The sequence below is a fragment of the Centropristis striata genome, chromosome 3 (genome assembly GCF_030273125.1).
Source record: "Centropristis striata isolate RG_2023a ecotype Rhode Island chromosome 3, C.striata_1.0, whole genome shotgun sequence".
Lineage (NCBI taxonomy): Eukaryota > Metazoa > Chordata > Actinopteri > Perciformes > Serranidae > Centropristis > Centropristis striata.
In genome coordinates, this window is record NC_081519.1 from 32,130,599 (window position 1) to 32,147,426 (window position 16,828).

The 16,828-nt window shown below is 37.2% G+C and overlaps 1 protein-coding gene across 1 annotated transcript in view; it reads right to left on the reverse strand.

Moving 5' to 3' along the window:
- The window catches only part of cntn2 (contactin 2), an 84,429-nt gene that overhangs the window by 48,671 nt on the left and 18,930 nt on the right, over positions 1 to 16,828 (reverse strand). The window contains exons 2-3 of the mRNA XM_059328419.1: positions 4,836 to 4,980; positions 610 to 751 (exon numbers count right to left, since the gene is read on the reverse strand). Coding sequence (XP_059184402.1) covers positions 610 to 751; positions 4,836 to 4,893 — 200 coding nt within the window. The 5' untranslated portion in view covers positions 4,894 to 4,980. The remainder of the gene's footprint in view (positions 1 to 609; positions 752 to 4,835; positions 4,981 to 16,828) is intronic.

A 16,828-nucleotide genomic window follows, 5' to 3' on the forward strand; every position in this document is an offset into this window, starting at 1 on the left:
GACAGTGTTGTCATGTTTTTATGTTATTATGCTATTATGTTGTGTTCTTATCAACACAAGGAGCTGTTGGACTGCTTTCCTGATATCAAAGCTCACTGTAATAATCAGCAGTTGATTCATTTTAAGCAGGTGATTGTTTTTTGATTATCACTGCTCTGTCTACCTAATGTGAGGAGAGGAGATGCAGGATGTAAACCTCTGATGCAGCCTTGCAGTTTTTTTGTTAATAAAAAAACTATAGAAACAACTAATAACTCCATCTAGTTTTTGGTCCCTGCTAAGGTAGAAAGACTTGACATATCTGTGTGTGTGTGCAGGTGGATCCCACAAGTAGCAAATGCTAGAAACATGTCCCATAAGTGACCAAAAAAACTAGCGTAGAGAAAAAACTTTAGAATATGGCTAATCTAAAGTGACTGAAAATTTTTTAAATTTTTTTTAAGCTTGCCTGATTTTTTACAGAGGTCTGGGACCATTGGAAAGGGTGGGCCCCAGAATTGGGTTCAAAACACATGGCCCCAGAAAGGGACAAATACAAGTATGTGTGTGTGTGTGTGTGTGTGTGTGTGTGTGTGTGTGTGTGTGTGTGTGTGTGTGTGTGTTACACACCTGTAGGAGGCAGCTGGACTAGCTCTGGCCTGACAGCTGAGGGTCACCTTGCCTTCACTCAGGCCCTCTGGGTAGATTAAACTGCTTGGCTGTTCTTCAAACACTGGCCCGCTGTCATGACCTGACACACACACATCTCCACCTGGGGAAACATTTTAACAATGCACTAATCAGAAACCAAACCCTGCGCTGCATTTCTGTCCAGGACACAAGTGTCGGTCCTCACTAATGGGAAGTCCTGGTCCTCACCGGGACAAAATATTTTTTTACTTTTTTATATACACTTTTTATTTTATTTTGCTCTATACACTGCAAAAAAGGTGCATCTAAAAACAAGATAAAAACACTAAATCTGAGAGAAATTATCTTGCTGCATGGACAGATAATTTAAATTGACACTATTTTTTAAATTTATTTTGTTTAATCTAGAAATAAGCATGTTGAACGCTTAAAATAAGAAATTAACTGCTCGGAAGTGGTGTTTTGGTTTTTGTTCGTTTCTGCTCTCACAGTCGTGAGTGTTACTAACGTGTGTTTTGTTGGTGTAGTCTTCCCCTTTGCCCTTTAATTGCTTGCGATTTTTGTGGTTGCCATGCTGGGCAACTTTAAGATTCTCCTAGCCTGCCATTGTTTCCAGAGACCCCTTTCCTCTTACACTCTCTTGATTCTGTAAAGCTTGATAACTGGATAGAAATGCTGGTCTAATCAAAGACATCTTTAAGAGTGGAGTCATCACTACACAATACTACAGCTCAGCATGAGCACTGCACCAGCTGCAGATGAGACGACCTGTATAATGCAGAACACAGAATGCAATTGTTGTTTGATCTCAAGTTTGAAAACCAAAACGACTCAATTTTCTAAAATAAATGAAATATTTACATTGTTAGGGTTTTACGTTAAAAAAAATGAAGACACTTTCTGGATATTGCTTTGAGAACACTGCAAAAAAGGTGTGTCTAATAACAAGATAAAAACACTAAATCTGAGAGACATTATCTTGCTGCATGGACAAATAATTTCACTTGACAACATTTCTTAAATTAAGATTATTAGATCTAGAAATAATCATATTGAACGCTTAAAATAAGAAATTAACTCTTAAAACAAGATCAATTAAAGCTGCCAGCAGCAATGAACTGGTCCGAGCAGAGTGCACTGACAATTATTTGTTTCTTACCAAGATAAAAAAAACTTTACATTTAGAAGTGTTAGATATTTTATCTTGTTTTAAGAGTTAATTTTTTATTTTAGGCGTACAACACGTTCAACTGTCCATGCAGCAAGATCATTTCCCTCAGATTTAGTTTTTATCTTGTTTTTAGACACACCTTTTTTGCAGTGAGGTCACACTAAGGTGTGAGCTCAATAAATAAATCATTTTAATAGGAGCAGAGAAAGCTGATATCTCCTTAAAAATCTAAAAGCTCACATACAGTGTGGATGACAAAATGATACATTATAGTGGAAGAGCAGGACATGTTAGAAATACTGCTGGGACTGTCCACGGCTGAGGACCAAGGAACATTTAAGCTGTTTCTGTTGTAAGGTGGAGGAGGACCGGAGGGAAGGGTGAGAGTAAATCTGTTGTCCATGAGGGTTCATCCATCACTCCTCACACACAGTGCCATATAAACTGTGGGCAATTGTGGCCCAGTGCACTGTGGTCTAACGATGTCAGTCTAACCACTAGGGCTTTTTGTCATTACACTCTGAAATAGCCTTCCACTATTCCCTTCAGCACAGAAGAAAACACTGTATCTTTATTTGTTGAGAATCACATTACCGATCAGTTTCTGTCTCAGAGCAACAACATAAACATTCTCTGGCCATGTTGCCCTCACCACAGCTTTCTAACTGAGCATACTACAATAATATATTTCCATCCATATGTAACAGAAGTTTTTAAACAAAACTGAAATGTTTGCAAGAAGGACAAGTTGTTAAATGTAATATCTCAAAGAGGGTGTACACTGTAATAAATTACTCTGTAGTCATTTCATTTTACTTAATATATTTGATAAAATGTATTAAATATAAATGCATCCTTGATTTTAAGGCAGTTGTTTAAGTAACTTTAATATAAAAATGTTTGAGATAGAATCTGCTTATTTTGATCACATTAAATATAATCTTTATGTGTATGTAATTCTAAATCAAGAGAATTTTGAATGAATCCAACACAATAGAATTAGTCCGTTTTTAATTGACAGGCACTTCCTGTTAAGTTGTTATTAACCGAACTTGTAACGTAGTTAGATTTAAGTAATATTGCGTGCAATCTGTTGCCTCAATTTTATTGAGTAGCTATATCAAGATTATCGGCTGACTTTAAGACGGCAAGATTTCTTAAATTTACATTGTTAAATCTAGAAATATGCATGTTGAACGCTTAAAATACGAAATTAACTCTTAAAACAAGATAAATTATGAAACACTTCTAAATCTAAAGTTGTTTTTTTTATCTTGGTAAGAACAAACTTTAATTTATCTTGTTTTAAGAGTGAATTAATTTAACTGTACAACATGCTTATTTCTAGATTTAATAATCTTAATTTAAGAAATCTTGTCAAGGTAAATTATCTGTCCATGCAGCAAGATCATTTCCCTCAGATTAACTGTTTTTATCTTGTTTTTAGACACACCTTTTTTGCAGTGTGGCAGTAATGGAAAGTACATTTACTAAAAATAATGAACTAAAGCACTTTATTTGGTAATAGTGTTCTTTCTTAAATTACTTCACTGCATTTGAATGATACATATTGTACTCAGCTACATTTAGGAATAGGATCAGAAAGTCTGAAATGTAAGAAGGTGCTTTACCATTCAAGTGAGTAAAAGCACCTTAAATACATTTCTAAAAGAGATGGGGAGCAAGAGCAAGGAGGCTAAAATAGGAGCAATGTGCTCTCTCTTCTACCCTGCTATTGGACCTAAATGGTAAATGGATCTGCACTTATACAGCGCCCTATTGTTGAAGGCATGAATTCATGTTCCTGCTGTGTTATAAACTGCCTCACTTTTGCAAGATTTCTAAAGCAGACTTGGGTTTAACGAATGAACGAACCAGTGATTTGCTTCGCTTAGGTGGTGAGCTAACACCATCCATCCATTGTTCTAGTAACAAAAAATATTTGAATAATTTGAGTCAAGTTATACACATGGTTTGTTATTTTACAGTTTACAGTTGTTTGGCATATGTTTACTTTTATGAATAAGAGTGAACTTATGTTTCTGTAAAACAATACATTCATGGCATGATAGTGTCTTAATAGGGTAAACCTTAAATGTGTCAATTAATAAATGAATAATAAGAAATAGCTAATGATTGGCATGGTTTTAAATAAACACACAAGAAACATTATTCTACTTTACAATAATTCTAATAATTATCACACTCAATTGTTTGAGTGACAGCTGAAAAGTGACTTCTTTACTTTTAGAAAGATTGAGTGCGTCCTCATGATCTTCTTCTATGTTAGCCGTGCTTTTGTGTGCTCTGCTATTATTCTTTAACAAATGAACCAGGTTTTTTAGGAGCATTTTGACCTGAACAAAGTGTGCTTGTAACTAGGGCTGGGCGATATGGACCAAAAGTCATATCCCTATATATTTAAGCTGAATATCGATATACTATATATATCCAGATGTTTTTATCGCAAAGTGAGAGCAAATGTTCAGTTAAAGTCAGTGCCAAATATAACATTTATCCATTTAACCCTTTATTTAAGTTAACATAAATACTCTATAACAACAGGAGTACCTTTTAAAAAAAAATCAAAGCTCCATAAAGTTCACATTTAAATAAAAAATATCTTAAATAAAAATAGCCTATGAAATAAAATGGGCCAATCTTTTTCTGAAATATTTATATTTATATGAGAAAAGAATAACCAACATTACAAAAGAACTAAATATAACAAACCCTAGTAAGGGCAGCATTTATATTTCAAAAAAGAAAATGTTTTTGAACTATATCGATATATGCGATAAGGTCTAATTCCATATGACATTTAAAAATATATCGATATATTTTTTATATCGATATATCGCCCAGCCCTAGTTGTAACATATTCAGTGAACAGATGGACAGTTTATTTTAGTTTCCTGACTAAATCCTAGCCCTGACCTGTACTCCTCCCTGAGCTCAACCAAACATAGTTCTAATGTAATCTCTCTTCAAACCCACATGGACATGCTTGTTCCTATGTCAAAGTAGAACTTACCAACAGCCTTCTTCAGGGCTACTGAGCTGAGGAGCAGCAGACACAGCAAGCGCTCCATCCTCTGGTTCTATTCACAATCAGCAGGAGCAGATGGGACCGAAACTGTTCACCTTCTCTCACAGGAAGAGAAGTGTTCAGTCTGGGCCTGTGAAGGAAGAAGAAAAATAGGATTTTTAAATGACAACTCCTCCAGCTCTATGCAGCCACTGAATGCATTAAGCACTGATTGATTACAAAATGTAATAAAAAGTTGACTTCCCATCCATGACCAAAATTCCATTGTCTTCTTTAGCAAGTAAATATAAAATATAATTTGATCAGCAAAGTAGGTAAATGAAGACCTTGATTAAAAACCTCACAGGGTCAGGGAAAGATCTGAAGAGGACTCGGGAGAAGACGACCATGGTGTTAAGGGAATCTGACTTCACTCACACAAGGCTACCCTGAAATGATACGCCTGCAGGCAGATGCTGTTTTAGAGGTTACTGTGTTGAAACTTCAATGTTCAGAAGATGGAGAAAAGATCAGCTTCATCTTCATACCAGGAGAGCCAAACAAGAATAAGGACTGAACTAAGGCGGGTCTCAAGCTTACACTCTCAAACTTCCACATACACAGATATGCATACATACTAGGGCTGGGCCATATATCGATATACTTTTAAATGTGATATGAAATAAGACCATATCGCATATATCGATATAGTTCAATTTGTTTTTCTTTCTTTATATATAAATATCTGTCCATGCGGAAAGATCATTTCCCTCAGATTTAATGTTTTTATCTTGTTTTTAGACACACATTCTTTGCAGTGCATGTGCCTCAAATCTAAGGAAAAGGTCATTCAGTTTGTTGGCTTCGTCTTGCTCATGGTGATGATCTGTTTTCTCTGAGGATTCATGTTTGTGATGTTTTTCATGTAGTCCCGGAGTAAACACATATGATAATATGTTCCAACATTAGATTTCAAGTTGGCATGGTGAATTTTTTAACAAGCAGTTGCTTATTTAATCATCCAGTAGTTACTAAGCAACATTTTCATTTATTTCATTTTATTCAGAGAGATGGTGATAGATGGAAATCTAACACAGAGGCCGTGTACAAGACTGCAGACTCTATTTCCTGAGGAAGCTGTTGCCAGAGCCATTTTCTTTGCTGCTGTGTGTTGGTGCAGCAGCATCAGAGCCAGCGACACCAACAGACTTGATAAAATCATTAAGTAGGCTGGCTCACTTGGTCTCAGGCTGGAGACTTTTGAGACGGTGGTGGAGAGGAGAACACTGAACAAACTGCTATCTATCATGGACAATGACCGGCAGCCTCTCCATCACACAGTAGAAAGACAGCGGAGTACTTTCTCGAAGGGACATATATAGAAAATCTTTCCTGCCGCATGCCATCACACTCTACAAGCTAAAAAAAAAACAGCTAAAAGTTTGGTCATAACATACAGTCGCTATGGACTTTGTTTTTTATGCACACTGTTCACTGTACCTTATTTGTTTCATGGCACCTATATTTTTATACTGTATATTTATATTTTATTCTGCACTACAATCAACACTCCTTCTTTAGGCATTTTCATTTGTATTGCATTTTATTGCTTGAATATGCCTAGGTTGTTCTTTTTATTTAATTGTGTTGTCTCTGTGTGTAATGCTGCTGCTACACTGTGATTTCCCAGCTTGGGATAAATAAAGTATACCCACCTATCTACCTATTTCAATTCAATTCAAACAACTTTATTAATCCCACAAGGGGCAATTCATTTTGAGCAGCAGGTTGTCGTGGTTCATACGGCCCACAACAAATAGTCAATACATAAATAGTCGACACAACACACATCAGAGAACATGGAGCTTAGAATGGACACATTATAAAAGCCTGTGATAGCCTACTGCATACAGATTATTTATAAGCCACATTGCTTTAAGAATTAAAGAAATAAGGAAAAAAAATTAAAAATAAAAAAACCTATGAAGAATTTAAAAGTCTTGGTGCAAGGGAACGAATGATTTGGAGAAGCGATTTGTTTTACACCTAGGAAAGGCATAACGACGCCCTGAAGGTAACAGAGAGAATTCATCCACGAGGCCATGGCTCACGGGAGGCTAACATGCACTCTGCTTTAATTCACCACAATGACCACGACGCTCAGCTGCTCCCCGGTCGCACAAACGTGAGCGTCCCCAGGAACCAACCAACCAACCAACCAAGATAAGGTGGAAATCATTATAAAGCTGAAGGGAGCTACAGATTCAGCTGAGCTGAGTGACTCCTTTCACATGGTCACATTGTTTTCATATGGTCATTTGATCATTTAAAAAAATATATCAATTACAGCTCTTTTTTAATGTAAGAATTTACACTGGTTTCTATACACTAGGAGGGACATGTGTTTATAGAAAAAAAGTAATATTTGGTATTATTGACCAAGACATGCAGTCTGTCTCACTAATGCTACGTATACACCAGAAGACTTTGAAAAGATTTGGAAAGAAAGAAAGACTCCGGGAAAACTATCAGCTCACATCTAAAGACAAGTGTTACGAGTTTTTAGTCCCAGCCTAGTCTCACACTGAGATTCTACAAAGACTGTGAATCTTTCAGGGTCACTATTTACAAGACTACAACAAGATTTTTTTAGCATTTTTTACCTACCATGCAATTTTTTTCCTCATCATGCTCTAAGTAAAAACTGCTCTAATGTGTGCAGTGGTTTGTGTTGAAAAAAACAAAAACAATAAAAAGAAGAATAGACGCCACAAAATGCCCCTCACAAAGCTGAAAAAGGGTTTCTGTTTTTATCACATGAAAAGTTGACTATTTTACAGTAAACAAAATAGATATAAGGAAGAATAAAGGAAAGGAAAATGTATAAATGAATTCATGATATACATTTATGTCCTATTTAATTATAATGTGTTTAATTGAATAGTTATATTTATCAGCTCTATCAACTTTCATTCAGTTAATCATACATTAATCATCAATTATTTATTACTTATTTATGTAAGCTATATATTTATTTATACATTTTAACTGGGTCTCCTTACTGTTCTCTTTACTAAGAAACAGCCCCCAAAACTCTAAATCACTATATTTTTATTTAGGACTGAGCTTACTAACATTATTGTGATGTTCCTTTTTCCTGGTGAAGTGGTTTTACTGGCCGGTCTGGAACAGGGGACCTTTCCCCCGCTCATCTATTAGTTGGTGATTGTGTTACGTCACTGAGACTTGAGATAATATCAAACACGTTTGATATGATCCAAACCCAAGACTAGGAAAAGACTGATATGAAACAGAGCAGAGAACTAAAGACTTTCAGTTTTTAGTCTGGGACTGGGGAGATCGTTTGGTGTAAGCTCAGCATAAGTTATCTCACTGTCTCACCTGCTGGCAGACTGCCTGTAATGCAGCTTTAGAAACTTATTTCCAAATTTTGACTGTATAAACATGGACATTCTCAGACTTTTAAAACAGATAATGGTACCGAACTTAAAACGAGTTCATATTTGCCCCAATATTTCTGATTTCATACTTTCAATTAATTCCTAGGGATGGGGTCTGGTATTTCACCCAGAGTCCAGCAGCATTTGGCCCTTCTAAGGAGACTGGGAACACTGGTATGGCTCCGTTAGCACCAGCTGCCCTGTTCTGCTCTCTGGCAGCCATGCATGAAGCAGCCAGCCAGCCTGGACCCTGCAGTCCCTCTGCCTCTGATACCATGCAGATGGTCAGCAAGATGCTTGCCTCTGGTCGGACATTATGAATGCACTGTTGGCAGTGTGTATAGGGAGACATGTACACGTATTTGTGTGTTTAAATAATTGTCAAATGAGACACCAGAGCTTCAGCTTTCCTGTCAAGCACAGTCGTGGTGAAGTTGTGTTATTGAAAAGCAGGAAAGAAATGATTGACATTTAAAAAGTAGGACATAAGGGATTCCTTTGCAAATGTCTGTGAGTTTAACAGTGTGTCTGAGTCCACTTTGGGGTTTCTATCTTAGTTAAAATATTAGGTTCTTCATCTGAAAATGCAAGCAAGGATATCCTGTGCATACTTGCAGAATCAAATGTTGAAATTGTAAGATCGGTAAGGGTGTATGAGTATTTCAATTCAGATCTTCTTCTTCTTCAGATCTTTATTTATATGTATTTGTTCTAAGGTTGACCTTCACAGAGGCCCCATCCATGAATTTTCAGCAACCAGCTCTCTACAATTCTGCTAAAAGGAGGATTTATGACCAAAGCATTGTCTGCCAGAACAAAGCAAAGAGATTCCATTTGTTTAGTTTTTTAACACTAATGGTGGAACCACTTAAGGGTTACACTGTACCAGGGCCCAGATGACTGCCCCTATTGATGTTCTCCATCAACCACATGAGCAAATCCTAGATATCATGCTGCATTGTCTGCTGTTCTTTGTGGCGTTAGTTTGTTTGTATATAAATTACATGAATAATACTAGGACTAACATCACCTTTCTTATTGTTATTTTAACCTGCTAAGTCATGTTAGGTCATTATTTTGCCTGCTTTTTGCTTTGCATTTAAATCATCCTAAAATGACCTGACTGTGATCCCTCAGTCTGGTTTGTGCAGTTCCATGGCATTAAGCCATCTTCCTCCTGGTTATACTTTTGCATTATTAATGGATGCTGAGTCTAAAGAGTGCTGTGTATGAGCACAGGGCTGGCTGACCTTAGTCTGGCCTTAGCACGTTTAACCATGTCTTTCCTAACAATTTCTGACACTGCCTTGGAGTGGTTCCCTTGTTCCATTTATCTAATTGGAAGATTTTCTGTGTCCATTGATGAGTTGATCTCATCATCGTCAGTGACTCTGCAAAATGCTCCTAGGATCAGCTCTGTTCTCACTGTATATGATTCTCATAGGGCATAGCACTGGTGATACTGTATCCCCCAAAAGGTCCAATATGCTTCAGACCAGCCAGCCAAATGTGTTTGCATCTGTTCAAAATGACTAAAACTTTGAAGTGTGAAAAGCCTGCCGTCATAGAGAGCAGGGGGAAAATACTAAATCATGCAAAAGGGGAAAATGGGGCAAAATTTCATCTCTAGTGTTGGACCGGGTTGTAAAAACAAAAATGTAAATGTTTCTGAGAGAAAACGTTCCGTCTACGTCTACTTCCTCTACACAAACACTGTGTGAGGTGGACATTGTTGTGTGATTGAGGTCAGGAGCAACACTCCAAGTATAATAACATTTGTGTTACATTTGTGCAAGAAGGAAATCTGAGTCATGTGCCTTGAACACCCCTCAAAACGCTGCTGTTATTTAGTCTCCTAACATCTAAGAGATGTTTCTCAGTCTAAGGCAGGGGTAGGCAACCTGAGGCTCCGGAGCCACATGTGGCTCTTCAGGCCATCTACAGTGGCTCTGAGTGGCTGTGACAAAAAAAACTATACGAAAATGAAACGTTAATTTCTTTACATTTTGATGTTAATTTACCATTGGTGTAGGCCTAAAGCAGTCTGTAGTCTTTTTTGTAAAAATGTGCAGCTTATACACGCTATTTCATTTTTTTAAAAACACTTGTGTCAACTGTTGATCATAGATTCCGAAAGTCTAAGGTCCAGCGTAACCTGTACATTTTGCCAACTTCAAGTCTAGTTTTAAGTTTCCCTAGCTAGGATATCTTCCGGTTCAAATCTCCTGAGATATTTTTTCGGTGTCCAGCCTCATTTGCACTTGAGTCTTCGCTGCATTCTGACAAAAAAATATTAATAAATGCTCATTATGACCTATTAGTAATCTTGGTAAGCTAATTTAGACTCAGTTTTAGGCTGTTTCATCTTTCTTGTAAGGCTCAAAATAAGGTTTGCTGCTCCATTACAAAATGTTTTCTCTTCATTTGGCCAACAATGGCTCTTTTGTTAGTGAAGGTTGCTGACCGGTGGTCTTTAAGCAATATTTTCAAAAATAGAAGCATCTGATCAACTCAAATATGTCAACCACTCAGACTGGAATTATAGTGCAGTTATCTGCAGATATACATAGAGAAGGGGGTTATGGGAAACCATACGCCACATAGGCTCACAGAGATGATGCACACACCTGCCAGATGTCAAAGCTGATTGGTTGATCCAACTTCCTGCATGTTGGAAAACTTAAAGTGTAAAAGAAAAACATTTTTTGCAAGCACCAGTCACAAGAAAGGCACGTTTTGACCTTCTGTACTCAGAGACTTAATTATCTAAAGATTATGCTGTAATTAACTGATAGAGATCACTAACCACTAACACACAAGCAAATGTTACAATAAGTCATTAAAACACAATGGACAACGAAAGCCTTTAGACTGAAATGGGAGTTTAGTTAATTAAAAAGAAAAAAATGCATACTGTGCTAACAAAAAATATCATGAAATGTGAATAATACAAATTTCAACCACGGAGCAGATCTAGCATCTAATTAGCACTCCAGGGAACACCATGTACCTGCCTCCACTTTATGCACTGCAGGCATTAACTGACTGACCACATGCTGGGAAAAACACAATTACTGCCACACTAATGGATGGACAAAAAATGAGCGATCATATCAGGACATGCTGAACTGTTCACCAAGTCCCTAGATAAAACTAGAGAAGACAGTGCATAATAAGGAGTCCTGAGCCACCGACAGCAGAGATAGAAATCTTTAGGCTGCCTGCTGCACCCTGAACCATCCATTAACAAGGGGACTCTGGCGCCGGAGAGCAGGGTGACTTCATGCACACTGTGGCTGACTTCATCAGGATACAGAGAAACACAGCTATTATCTCTGTGTGTCTGTGTGCGCGCGTCTGATCATTACCTAACAATAGTGGGTCTATGAGGCTCTTTCCACCTCTGGCCCTGTTAAACAGAGAACCATTTACTGAAGTGGAGTCCACACTGATACACACATACGAAGGACACACACAAAGCCCACTCAAACCCCAGTCACTTGACCGCACTGACAAATACTTACAAAAAATGTATCTTTGTCTTTCTACCTCAGCATGTAAAGTTCTCATATGAGGCAACACACCTAGTTGATGACTAGAGAGGAGACAGTACTGTCACCAACACAATGAGGTTCAGAGTTTTAGACCCAATTCAAATCAAACCCATGAAATACCAAGCCCTAACCCTTTAAAAAACAAAAAACAGACTCACATCCTGATTTGAAATGAAGCCAAAGATGGTAAGATACGATCCAGAAAGACACAGAAAAAAATTAGACTGGTTCAAAATCAAATCAGAGACATCATGCAGCAGCAACACAATACTCAACAATTACACAGTTCAAATTAAACTGCCACAAAAAAAAACTTGGATTCATTCTGAATCAGTGTATCATTCTCCATACTAATTGGCAATCAAAAATCAAATAATGAAAAATTGACTGGTTATTTTGTTATTTGTTTTTTATTATAACACAAAAACGAAAAAGGCTCAGATCAAAAATACGAAATGGAAAAACGTGCACCATGACTGAATTTGATTTTAATATTTAATTGGGACGGCTGGTTTGACTACGGAGAAGCTAGTGACGGCTCACTTGACGCAGTCTTCTGGGTCACGTAAACCCGACCAATTAAATATTAAAATCAAATTCAGTCCTTGCCATTTTGTATTTTTGATCTGAGCCTCATATTGAAATATGAAAAAACAGGCATTTTTTTTCGTATTTGTGTTATAATAAATACAAATAACAAAATAACCAGTCAGTTTTTCATTATTTGATTTTTGATTGCCAATTGAAAATGGAAAGAACGAATGATACACAGATTATTCTGGATTCTATCCTAGTTGGATTTAATATATTTTTCCCACTCTTAAGTTGTTATGATTTGCTCCTTTTCTCTGTTCGAGATTAGACTGAATATCTGTTGGGTTTTTAACGGTCAGTCAGACAAACAAGACATCTGAAGACATTGTCTTGGGCTTTTCTTGAAATTAATTTTTTAAAGATTTCTTGATTTTTCCTACGTAAAATAATTAATCAAGAATAACACACACACACACACACACACACACACACACACACACACACTCAAAGGCTGTGGAGTTTGTCTTTCAACCAGAAAGACAGTAGAACCAGGCATTGAAGCAGAGAGGACAAAGCGGAGCAGCCTGGGTGCTCGTTTGTGTGCACTGCATGCTCTAGTTTAGGTGATTGACAGAAAATGATTTAGCAACTATTTTGAAAATGAAAATTTATTAGATATTTAAGCAAAAAGGCCTAACATTGTTTGCTGATATGCTGATTTTCTTTGTTTTAAAGTTTATCATAGTAACCTTTATGTCTTCATGAAGACCTAGAACTGATCAAAATAATTGATAACTTTCTTTGCTGGGTACAAGCTTGTTTTCTCTAAAATGACGAAAACATACAAGAGGTAAATTAACTGTAAAATAAATTGAGAAATTGAAGGGAAACACTGAAGCAGCAGCAAATGCACAGTTTGGCTGTCAGCTAGTCACAGCACACCAGAGGACACAAACATTGGGTATTGGTTTGTTTGTGAACCAACACTACATGGTTATTGAACTCAGTTCTGAAAAAGAAGAACAGCAAAAAACAGTGAGCTGAGAGAACATTTGGTGATTCACATAGAACCTTGAGTTTCAGGTCCCTGGAGCTGGATAACTGAGCTGTGAGGGGCGACTGTGGCTCAGTTGATGGATCGATTGCCTACTGCTCGGAAGGTTGGTGGTTTGATCCCTGAAAGTGGCAGCCTACATGTCGAAGTATCCTTGGGCAAGATACTGAACCCGAAAAAAGGCCCAACGATGCTGCGTATATCTGTGTATGAATAAATTCCCAATGGTGGCAGGTGGCACCAGCGTGCCTGGTAGCCTCGGCCACTAGGAATTAATGTGTGTGTGAATGTGTGAATGAGCGCAGTCTGTAAAGCGCTTTGGATAAAAGCTCTATATAAGTGCAGTCCATTTACCATTTACCATAATGAAGAACATGAAGATAAACTGAAATATGGTATTACACAAGTAAGACAGAAAGAACCTTACCATCATTCAGAGCCAGCTTTCACTGACTGAGTTCCATTCACCGTTTTGCTAATATCAATAAAAGGTAAATGAAACACACACACACACACAAAATGCAGTGCACACGAACAAGCACTCAGCCTACTCCACTTCCTCCTCTCTGCTTCACTGTCTCGTTCTACTTTCTTCCCGCTGAAGGACAAACTCCCCAGCCTCAGTGTGTGTGTGTGTGTGTGTGTGTGTGTTCTTGTACTTCCTACATAGTGAGGACCGGAACACGTTTTTAACCAACAGAGTGAGGACATTTTTGTGAAGTGAGGACATTTCGGTCGTCACTTCTTTAAAGGCTTTTTTGAGATTTCAGACTTTGTTTTAAGGGTAAAGGTTACAATTAGGTGTATGTTAGGTTTAAGGTTGGGCATTTAGTTGTCATGGTGAAGGTTAGGTTAAGGGTTAGGGTAAAGGGCTAGGGAACAAGGTTATTATAGTTAACGAAAACTAAACGAAATAACGAAAACTAGAACCTAGTAACCGATTACAAAAAACTAAAACTAAAGCTAATAAAAACTAAACTAAAACTAAATAATTTTAAAAAATGAAAACTACACTAAAACTAGCAAGCTCACTCGAAAGACTAACTAAAACTATTTGAAAACAAAAATTCACAATCCAATGAAAACTGAAACTTTAAAAAAAATAATTTCAAAACTATTATAATCTTGCAAGGGAATTCACTGTTCCAATGATGGCCCTCACAAAGATAGAAGTACAAGAATGTGTGTGTGTGTGTGTGTGTGTATTGGCAGATGTGAGAACTGTGGCCTATAAATGCCGGGTGTATGACTTTTGACTTTAGACATAAGTGCTGCCTCTCAGTAGTCATCAGCATCTCCTCTGACTTCCTGTCCTGACTGCAGACAGGCCTGACTTATACTGACCTCGGGCTGAGGAATAAGGTCAGTGGTGCCCAGAGCCATGGATGGACAGCTTGGCCATTGAAGTTCTAAAGAGACCACTGTGTTTGTTCTCTCCGACTGGGCCTTTATTTGTCAAATGTTTCTCTGCCGGCAAATAAAGTGACCCAAAATCCTCTGAGTGGCACACATTTGGTACTACTTTTAGACCTAAGAGGACTTTTTTTTTTTTTCATTTTTCTGAGCTCTACAGTGTCAGTCATTTATCTGAATTGGTATGTTCAACAATGCTATATCGACACGCCCACTTATGGATTCTGATTTTGCCATATTGGGGAAAAGTTTCCTGTGTGTATTTTTTTTTTTTAATTCAAAAAGCAGATTATTCAAAGGGAGTAGGTTTGTGACTGGAAAATATACACTGCAAAAAAGTTGTGTCTAAAAACAAGAAAATATACTAAATCTGAGGGAAATTATCTTGCTGCATGGACAGATAATTTCACTTAGAAATTAAGATGCTAAATCTAGAAATAAGCATGTTGAACACTTGAACACTGAACAAGATAAATTATTTAACACTTCAAAATCTTAAGGCTTTTTTTATCTTGGTAAGAAACAAATAATTTGCAGTGCACACAGTTCATTGCTGCTTGCAGCTTTAATTTATCTTGTTTTAAGAGTTAATTTCGTATTTTAAGTTATTAGTTATTGTTCAACATGCTTCAACAGCAAGATCATTTCGCTCAGATTTAATGTTTTTATCTTGTTTTTAGACACACCTTTTTTGCAGTGTAGATACCAGAAATTAGATTTTCAGAAGAAGACACACACAAACACACAGGGAAAGAAAAAGAGAGAGAGCTACTAGGAGAAAGTAGCTTTTTGACAGCCATATTGATTTGCGAAGCATTTCACACAAAGACTGTTTTGGATCGCTGGCTGTGTATTGATGCAGCAGTATCTCTGACTCTCTTTTGGTAAATCTCTGAAATCCTAATATATTGCTGCACTGATACTGTACATTGTTAAGGGCTTTATGCACAGTTCCAAAAATGGATTTTTCTGATGATCCTGCTAATCTCTGCATCCCCGTCACCCAGCAGGGAACAAGCAAATATTAAAATAGATATGTTCCCCCACCCACCATTTCCATCTGGAGGCACCCAGGCTCCCCTGAGACCCCGACCCAGACACCATGACCTCTGAAGTCAGGCATCAGCGCCGCCAGAGTCCCTGTGGAGAACCAGCCCTGGTAATATTAGTCTGTCTACCTGCTCATCTGTCACACTGTACACCAGCAGTACCAAGAGAGACAGGTTGAGAAGACGACAGGGGCAGAGGGACAGAGATGTGGGGAGAGCTGGGGTTACACTGATGTATGAGGCACATATTTGCTTTTCGGAACAATTCTGACCCTAAAACCAGTCAGTATAGACAAGCATGACGGGCAGCTTGACCTTCTATAGCTCTAAGAGAACATAGAAACACCAGATCTGACAAAAAGATGAAGAGCATCAGTCCAGTCTAAGGACATGTTAACCAAAGGCTGGTTTATGCTATATTTGGGCATTTTTACTAAGTTAGATTAGTTTCATGCAGTGAACCACATAGATGAAGCTAGGGCTGGGCGATATGGACCAAAAGTCATATCCCGATATATTTAGGCTGAATATCCATATATGATATATATCCTGATATTTTTATTGCAAAGTGAGAGCAAATGTTCAGTCAAAGTCAAATATGACATGTCACAAGTATCCATTTAAGTGAACATAAATACTGTATAACAACAGGAGTACCTTTTTTTAATCAAAGCTCCATAAAGTGCACATTTAAATGAAAAAAATAGCCTATGAAATAAAATAGGCCAATCTTTTTTCTGAAATAAATACACTGATATGGGAATGAATAACGAACATTACAAAATAACTAAATATGACAAACCCTAGTAAGGGCAGTATTTATACATAAAGAATATATATAAAGAAAAAAATTGAATTATATCAATATATCCTATATGGTCTAATTCAATATCACATTTAAAAATATATCAATATATATTTTATCGATATACAG